Source organism: Stomoxys calcitrans, chromosome 5 (genome assembly GCF_963082655.1).
Source record: "Stomoxys calcitrans chromosome 5, idStoCalc2.1, whole genome shotgun sequence".
Lineage (NCBI taxonomy): Eukaryota > Metazoa > Arthropoda > Insecta > Diptera > Muscidae > Stomoxys > Stomoxys calcitrans.
Genome location: NC_081556.1, coordinates 91964156 through 91974076, shown reverse-complemented (window position 1 = coordinate 91974076; position 9921 = coordinate 91964156). Strand labels below are relative to the sequence as shown.

The following is a 9921-nucleotide window of genomic DNA, read 5'->3' as shown; positions in this document are numbered from 1 at the left end:
CATGGCATAGTTTCTCACAAATGTCGCCAGCTTTAGCAAGGGATAACCACCGATGAAAAATCTGATGTTCACGTCAGGATTCGTACTCAGGCGTTCAGCTTTATAGGCTAAAATGAATTTATCAAATTTTCGCTGTTTTAAATCTCAATCCGTCGTTTTTGTTTTTTGTTTTCCAATCCACTTTTTGTAGCACCTATACACTTAGCTTGTATCATCAACTGTGAACTGTACTTTGTACTAGTACGGCCACAGCAAACAGCTGTTTGACAGACGTCTACACTTCGAGTTACCATTTAGGTTAATGACTGACAAAAAAATCCAAATGTCAAAATCAGTTTTATTTTGGCAACAGAAATCAACAGCACCAACAACATTCTAGATCCTTACATAGCAAACAACAAAGAACTCGCATCAAGCTAATAATAAAAGCAAAAAAATATTGAAAATGGATGCTGCTCGCAAATCCTTTGAGATGACATCACAAGTGCGTCAAAATGCTGAAGAACTTAAGAATGCCATGAATGATTTATACAGCTGGGAAAAGGAAATAAAGGACAAAGAAAAGAAAATACAAAATGCACCTGCAACTCAATATGATGGTCTTCCGTGCAATAAGAACGTAAGATTAAGCCGTTCATTGAATATGAAAGCAATTTTCATTGACTAGTTGCTATGTTTTTTAGCTCAACACATTGCCGGTACCCCGAAGTCACAATCAAGACCTGGCTTCTAAGAATTCCAATGAGGCACCATTGAATGATTTGTCTGGTGGCAAGGCACCACAAGTGTTGGATTCACCCAGTGAAAAACGTGACAATGCACCAGATCCTTTGGAACTTAGGCACAAGGAGGCTAACGAAATTAAAGATCGCGGCAATAACTTTGTCAAGTTAGGCAAATACATGGAAGCCATCGAACAATATACTGCGGCTATAGAACATTATCCCGAAGATGCTATCTATTACACCAATAGAGCGTTGTGCTTTTTGAAATTGGAAAGGTATGTACATATGTGTTTGTTTGATATGGAGCAGATAGGTTAGTAAAAAATAAAAGTTCATGGCAAATATGAAAATTTGCACAAAAACATTCCATTAAGGAACAGCAAACCCATTGCACAGTTATACGTACCGGATTGGCCCTATGGAGTCCTTCATCGACAAGGGCTGCCGCCCCAGTGTACAACACACTTCTAAAGATCTACATGATCAAGAGCGTGCGGTTCAGCGCTACAAGAGAGAACCTCTAGACAAGCGTCATATCAAGCGGGTCTAGACAACTTTCATGCAGACACTGTAGCAGATGCAGGTGAATGTAGTCCTTGGAGAAAGACCGCCTCCCATTGCCCGATCCTTGTTGTAGCAGTTTGTTGTGTTTTATCTTTCGTCTGCCTGATTCTGTTGAGTATCCAGATACAGAAACTCTACGACTAAGATAAGGTGCGTCCAGAGGGATCTGGGTCTGACTGGAGTGCGTCTGGCTGGGGATTTCAGATGGTCCCTGGTCACCATCGGGACGTACATCCTGCAAGTCGGCATCAATCCTTGCTCTATAGGAGTTGAAGCGGCTGCATCTGCCGGATCGTAAATGATCCAGAACTACTCTGGAAGGCAGTTGTTCTCCAAGGACTACATTCATTCGGTACCTATTTACCGTATCTGCTATCATGTCTCCGCCTCAGTGTATAATACTCTGTTATAACAACAGGTTGAGAAATGATTCCGACCATCAATTATCCCAAAATACTTGGCGTCAGATTTGACAACAATACAACAACCACTGGTTCGTCGCTTTACTAATCTGCTACTATCAGCCAGTCAGTTGACAGTGCTCTTCAGGATGTGGTGAGAAAGGGCAATTTCACTTTGGCAACCTTTTTAGACATATACATGACGCTCTGGTCCATACATGACGCTCTGGTGGATTTGGGAAACTGGCTTGAAACGAGACTAAAAGATACGTTTATCAACGCATCACTTAAGAAGGACTCGATTAGTATGATTGTGATTATGGGTACCCCGCAAGGAGGGCTTGTATTCCCTCTTGTGGCTTTTCGGTTATCAAAAGGATTCTGCGATTTTTCGAAAGGGAAAGTGCGAAAGTCGTTATCTACGCGTACGACGTTGTCATCATGATTGCCAGGGCGAGGGTCAACGAACTTGTTATAAACACAAAAAAGCCTGAGCTGGTTGTTGTTGTAGCCACATTGGTATGTGGAGAAGCGACCCTGGTTAATCAGGCTACATAGGAACGATAGCAGAGGGAACGTTATGATCATTAGTTATTTTAAGGCGCCTATAACTTGCTTTGTCACATCGAGTACCACAGGCACCCAGTATTTAACAAAGAGCCTGTGCCGTCCGGCCTCTCACTGAGACTCTCCACCCGATATCGCTGACTGTCCGCTACTTAATTGGTGCTACTCCATTAATCTACCTGTGGACAAGACTGGTAGCTCCCAGCTGAGCTTCTCATGATGACGATAAACACCACATAAATCGGAACTCAGAGTTCCAATCCGGGCCTTAGCAGATGTTTTTCGCAAGCGAAAGCTGTGTCGATTTAGGGGACCTATCCTGAATGCAGAGATGCTGTAGCTTTCCAGAGACCTATTACCTGGCTGTTATTATTGACCAAAGACTTATGTGGTGTAGGAGTGTCGCGGAAAGGGTCAAAAGGGGACTGAGTGTACTCTACTCCTGTCGTAACACGAAAGAAAGGAATTGGGGTCTTAGGTCAGTGACGGTTCACTGAGTGTTAACGACATTTTTTCGACCGATTCTTATAGTGTGGATGTATGTATGTCGAGAATGTACAGCGTACCGCGACGGTGCTGGTCTCAGGGGTAAGAACGAGTGTCCCGAGAAAGGTGATAAATGTACAACTCGATCTTAGGGCTTTGTGTATGTTTGGTGAGTGGTAATAAAGATAGTCCTAAGACTGAGTCAGGAAACAGGCGCTCCTCAAACGTTGATCACTCTTCTGTTTTACAAGCAGATGTTCCCATGACAGCCGGTTGTAGGTACCAGATTGACCCGATTCATCGTCAAGAGCTGCCGCCTGAGTAAACAACACACTGCTGCGACAACAACAACTAGCAGGTGAAGATGTAGCGTGTCTTCATTTTATGTGCGGCACCACGGATTATTTTTAGAAGAAGAACTCTTCCCTGTTGACAGACTGGATGTCGTTTTCCCGAAAACTGATCTCTGGGCTGGCACCCCAACTTTGTGTACACATGGATGGGTCTAAATTAGATAGAGCCATTGTAGCAGGAGTCTTCATTGAGTACCTTGGAGTCAGAATATGATACAGGCTTCTGGATGGCTGTAGCCTCTTTCAGAGTGGGTTTTTGTGGTCAACAAGACAATGTAGGTGAATTGGAGTGAATGCGGAAGCAGCTACCCGTTGAGACTATTACCATATAGGTGGACAGTCAGGCGGAGCTGAAGATGCTGGCATTGAGCCCCACGAAGTCGAGACTGGTTAGAAGATGCAAGTAGCTACTATGAATCATAAGAAAGTGTGTCAGGCTCTGCTGATTCCCTGGTCATTAAAGGTTGAGGAAGAATGGTGTTTCCGAAGAGCTGAATCGCTATATAGAACAGATTGTGCCACAGAATCAGTGAATCCTCCGATGTTTAGGCTTCCAGTCAGAATGGAAGCTTTTTAAGAAGATCGTTTAATGGGGCAGTCAGTCATTGCCCCATTAAACGTGGTTTGCAGGGTGGCGGTGGCTCTGTGATCGAGTATTTTGCGAAGCAGAAAATCGCTTATGCTGGGGCTGAGGAAGCATGACTTCGGATAGGACATCAACACTTTGACGTCGCGTTGGACACAGCCCGAGTCACAACCTATAGGATGTACAAAGGCCATGAGGAGTGGATGATCGCCTCTTTCCATGCATGGATTGCCTCCAGGCATTTAGAGCTTTCCGTATTATGGATTTTTGTTGTAGCCACATTTGTTTGTGGAAGTGGCAATCCTCCTCAAGCTCCATAGGTGAGCAAGCTCGTTCCGGTTCATACGACGGATCGCCGCGGTTACTTTATGGCCATTGGTCAACGGCGCCAATAACGTGTCATGTCATATGGAGTATGATAGACACACTGAGATTCTGGATTTCTGTAAAGGCCTGGTACATATATCTCTGTCGTGTGGTCTCAGGTCACAATCGGGACACACATCTTGCACATTGGCATCAATCCTTGCTATCTGGGAGTTGAGGCGGCTACACCTTCCGGATCGTAATTCAGTCAGAACCACTCTGGATTGCCGGGTGTGGTCAATTTCTTCAGGTGCAATGGGAGGTGATCGTTCTCCAAGAGCATATTCACCTGGTAGCTATTCATCTGCTAACGTGTCTGCATGAATGTTGTCTAGGCCCGCTTGATCTAAAGGTTCTCTCTTGTAGCGCTGGACCTCACGCTCTAGATCATGTGGATATACTTTAAGGCTTCTGGGCGGTGAATACCTATCGACAAGATGATGATTTGGATGGTCGCTGCGATAACAGAAGGTATTGCTTAGACAACATGTAGTTACGTCTTCGCACTTTGTCTCCTGACGGTGGTGGTCCACATGAGAGCTGAGGAGATAGCCCGTCACAGTTCTGAAAGATCTGAATATTATTCCACTGCGTGTCACAGAGCTAACGAGACGACACTGGCGCTGCATAACTTACCACAGACCGGCCAACTGCTTTTTACGTCGTCAACAAGGCTTCTTAGTCAGCACCCTAAGTGCTGCCAGCAAGTGACTTGAGATCCTTGTTTTTAATTTTGACTTTACCGCAAATTGCTGTGGCATGTTGGGAGAATGTGCAAGAGCTTTCAAATGTGACGCTAAGTATTTTGGGACACTTGATGGTCGGAATCATTTCTCCATCGACAATCACAGTCAGCCCAGTATTCACCTCACGCCTATTTGTACTGAACATTGTGGCAAGATTTGGTGGCCGATATCTTCAGATTTCTTGCAGCGAAACATGGGGCAAGTTCGTTGAGGTAGGCGTTCAACCTATCGCAGATGTCAACAATGGGTGGGAGCCTGATACTATGATCGTCCGCATATGATACGATCTCTATGCCGTCTGGAGGGGCGGAATGGAGGATAAGTAGAGGTTAAACAGTGCCGGAGATATCACCCCACCTTGGGGAACTCCCCGTTTCACTCTACGATGTTTCGATTTCTTATCCCTAAATTCCACAAAAATCTGGCGACCACAGAAATAATTCGCGACTCAGCGTTTCGGGCCTGGCACGAGGGACGTGTTGACAATGTCCTCAAATAGTTTGGCATGGCTGACCGTGTCGAATGCCTTCGATAGGTCCAGTGCCCCGAGGACCGTCCTATCACATGGCCTGAGCTGATTGAAGGCACGGCAAATGTGTGCGGTGATGGCATGCAAAGCAGTTGTTGTTCTATGCAGTCTTCGAAATCCATGTTGATGCTCGGCGAATGGAAATTCTCCTACGAATCTCGGAAGGAGTAGTCCCTTATGCGTCTTGGCTACTGGTGAGTAAAAGGGAGATAAATTTTTACAACTCTCCCTTGCTCAGGTCCTTTCCAGGCTTCAGTAGCGGGATTACTCTGCCCATCTTCCAGACATCGGGTACTATAAGAGTGTTCAGAGACAGGTTTAGGACAGTTATGAGGTACTCGACTCTAGTTAGATCCAGATTCTTCAGCCTCAGTATAGAGATTCCGTTCGAACCCAATGCCGTAGATGACTTGGCGCCATGGATGAGATTCGAACTTCGTCCATGGTAAATTGTAATGGTTGTCCTTCGGCTCGGAGACCACTCCTCTACTTCTAGCCTTGTCAATCTTGGTTTGCTCAATAATTTGCCAGTTGAACAACGCGTATCGGGTCAATCACTGTTACGTCGTCAAAAGTGACTTAGATCCGTCGAAAGTGTCTTAATAGTAGATCACAGCTTGCTTGACCGGTACCTTAGTTACATTGCTCCAAGCGTTCCAATCACGAATTCCGCTTATGTTCTTTGAATACCCTGTTAGTTTTCAGATTGAGCTCGCTGATTCTGGTCCATGCCACGGCTGCTGCGTTAATGCTGTCTCTGAATTTCCTCTCGGAAACTAGTACATTTAAGGGGTGTTAGTTCGCTGAAGCGGCGATTGGTGTACTCTCTGGACCTAAGATCTCCGAGTAAAGCGACAGGCAACCGAGCTGCCTTCCAACTTAACCTTACCATTGCCTCTATACTGTAGTTGTCCAACCTATAATGCTATATGCTTGGTGTTGAGCTTTTGTAGCCACATATTTAGCAAACCTCGTCAAGCTCCATTGGTGAGCATTCTTGTTCCGGTCCATTCAACGGATGACCGTGTATATGCTATCGCCATCCATTTGGTGCTGCTGATTGTCCTGCTTTTACAGTTGCCGCTACTTCATATACTGGGAAAGATATGTGCTGATATAGTCCAACTTGGAACTTGAAACTTATGTTCCATGGTAGGGAAAACTGTCGTTTATATTCCATATCTGTGCAAAGATTTATTCTGAACGTCTTGGAAGGAGATGTACCAGTAAATTATAGAGCGATGATCAAAAAACAGTGCTTTCAGCGACAAGTAAACTGATTGGATTTCTGTAGTCACTGTGAAATAATAGGGATGAGTTACCAGGCAGTCATTAAATCCCTCTAGAACGTATTTCTGCACACAAAAACCGCCTTCGACTGTCGCAGATCTCTCAACGAGATGGCTGATCAGTTCAAAATTCACCTGTTCTGGTTGCCGGGTCACAAAGATGTCCCAGGGAATAATAAAGCGGACGAGCTTGCGAGACTAGGAATGATAGGAATATCCATGGATGGTTCAACGGAAGGAACTAGAAGGCACCTTCCTTCTTCTGCTCCTGTGGTATCATAATGGAGGAAAACGTCTAAGCGAGTCTGATGGTAGACTGCCTAACCTAGCATATTGTGGTTTGGTTTTTCCGTCTCCCTTGTATCAGTGCATAGTAACCATATTTCATAACATTCAGATAAAAAAAATGTAAAAAATTGTTGAATATATTTTTATATTTTTTCAAGATATGACGAATGCATTGAGGATTGTGATCGAGCAACAGAGCTCGATAACTTGGCAGTTAAAGCATATTACAGACGCATGCAGGCCAATGAGTCGTTGGGTAACAACATGGATGCTCTTAAGGATTGCACAACTGTTCTTATGATTGAACCCAAGAACAGTGAGGCAAATCGAAGCCTGGAAAGAATCAATGATCGACTACGTAAAAATGGTAAGAAAATTAAGTTTTATTTATGAATTAAACATTTTTAAAGTAACTTCTGCATTTACTTAGCGAAATCTGCCAAAGGTCCTAATTTTACTAGTCTTCGCTCCAATATGTTGGACATATTACCCATTGATAAACCGGCTTACAAACGTTCAAATAAACCTCTAAAACGTATAAATATTGCAGATGTTGTTGGTCCAAAAGAAATTAAAAATCATGATAATTTAAAGATATCTGATGAAGATATTGATAAACTTTTCAACAGCAATTGTGGTTATTTCCAAGAGGTAAAAAATCCAGAAGCTCGCCTAAAAGCCAAAGAAATTGCCGCAAAACAAAAGGAAACTAAGACAGTGGAAGATAACAACAAGGATGTAGCGAAAGAAAAGCTTGCAAGTATTAAACAAACTGCAACGACAAGTAAGGATGCAGTGGTCAAGCCGGCCAAAGAAGAGGAGAAAAACAATTCTGCCAAAGCAAAAGAAGACTCAAACAAATTAGAGGCTAGTCTTAAGGCAACAACGTCGGAAATTGAAATCGCTGGAAAAAGCCCTGATATTGAAGTAAGTTGTTTAAGGCAATTTAGCTCAATTGATGGTCTCTAAGGACGTTATTAAATTTTTGCTTTTAATGCTTATATTTTTGTTACTCCAACTGGACCAATTATTTTTTACCTAATTCTTTTTTTAGCGACCTTTACCTTCTCCTGCCAAAACTGCTGCTCAATTTTACTCGAATTGGAAAGAATTAACTCCACAACAAAAATATCAATATTTAAAGGTGAGTGTATAGTAACTACAAAAAAATAAATAGCTAACTTTATTATTGTGTTCCCTCAGGGCATTCAAATCAACCAGCTGTGCAAAATACTTGGGGCTGGTTTCGATTCGGATACATTAACCGATATAATACGTACCTTGCATGATTTTTATTTGCCTGCAAAGGAGTCCTCTCTGGCCAGTACACTTCTGGAAGTTAGCAAGAATAAACAAGTTCCAATTCTATCATTGCTTATGTCCAATGAGGAACGTAAAGGTAATATATTCCACCTTTTCTATCTATTGATGTACTTTATATTGAAATTGAATTTTGATACTTGTAGCGCTTTCTGGAATCGTAAATTCCTTAAAGGAGAGCAACACTTCCGCAAATGCAGCCGCAGATGCTGCTCAAATAATGAAGAATTTTAATTTGAACTAAGTAAAAAAAGAATATTTTTAATTGGGTGGACATTCTTTTTCTGTTCAATTAATATCACATTCTTTAATAAAATCCTATCTGTATATGTACTTTAATTATTTTGTTTTATGTTATTTTCCTAATACAATTGTTTGTGTTCCATAATGTATAAATTTAAATATTAAACTACAAATTATTTTCTTGTTCCAAAGAATTGTATTAAAGCTACAGGAATGTATCATACTGAAATGGGATTGCAGGTGGCATGAAAGCTAGTAAATGTAATGGAGAATCGCAAGAATACAAACATTAAGAAAACTCCGTAGATCACACACTAATGGGTATATTTGCATTTAAAGTTATCAAATCACAAGAATACAAACATAACGAAAACTCCGTAGACCATACACTAATGGGTATATTTGCATTTAAAGTTATCAAATTTTCAAAAAAAAAATTATAAAAAACATGAAGTTAATCATTCATATAAAATGTGCAACCAACCAAGGGTAGGCACCTAGCAAACTTGTATTTTACGTTCATTATGTTCGCCTTAAAAGAGAGGAGGAGAAAAAAGAAGAAAAAACTTATAAACAGATTTAGATTGCCAAAAAAATTTACAATAACTTTGTTGTATCATGTTTGGAAATCCGATTATTTAGTCAAATGTTATGTGGGTTCGAAATCAAAAATGTTTAAAAAATTAGAGTAGCGGGTATTTTGCATGTTGTACATAGTTGTTGTTGTCTGTATGTGTGTGTGTGGTACGCATTTACATGGACATCGGAAGCAAACAAGTTTTTCAAACCATGTAAGTCACCCGGACCTGATGGAATTTTTCCGGCGTTACTTCAGAAGGAGGCCGACCTTCTGACGCCCCATCTTGCCTGTATCTTCTCAGCCTTCTATGCTTTTAATAATGTGCGGACCGACATATTGATCCAATCCTTAGACCAGGTTCTTAGAGACTGGATAAACCATATGCTAAGGAACAGGTGAATAAATTGTGACCGCCATAAATAATCGATTACGGATGCTGAGGAGGGGTTTGAACTCGACGATATTATAATACATCTTAGGGGTAAGGATCCAAACCAGTTATGCAGAAGGGCCAAAAGGTTCCCACAAATGGCATACGACTGCGCAAGACCTTGGCGTCTCAATGTTAACCCAGAAAAGACCGAAATCTTCTTGTTCACGAGGAAGACAATGGAGGGCCAAATTGACGCACCATGTTTCCTCAATAGAAAAATGTCAATATCTGACAAGATCAAATACTTAGGAGTGGTCATTGGACAGAAAACTGAAGTGGAAGTGTCATATTCAGGAGCGTACCGAAAACACTCATAGATGTAAGGCATTATGTAGACGGCCCGTCTACAGGAGCGTGAATAGATCAACACTTACTTACACCTCAGTAGTTTGGTGGACCGCGATGGCGAAAATGTGCAATGTAAGGACGATACAACAGGTTCGGA

The 9921-nt window shown here is 42.1% G+C and overlaps 1 protein-coding gene across 1 annotated transcript; it reads left to right on the top strand.

The window, feature by feature from the left end:
- The first annotated feature begins 336 nt into the window (after positions 1–336).
- LOC106085310 (RNA polymerase II-associated protein 3) lies at positions 337–8559 on the top strand. Its single transcript, XM_013249511.2, has 7 exons — positions 337–619; positions 684–1000; positions 7059–7267; positions 7331–7827; positions 7955–8044; positions 8104–8299; positions 8367–8559. The coding sequence occupies exons 1-7, from the start codon at positions 446–448 to the stop codon at positions 8462–8464; spliced, it is 1581 nt and encodes a 526-aa protein (XP_013104965.1). The 5' UTR covers positions 337–445; the 3' UTR covers positions 8465–8559.
- Positions 8560–9921: the final 1362 nt, after the last annotated feature.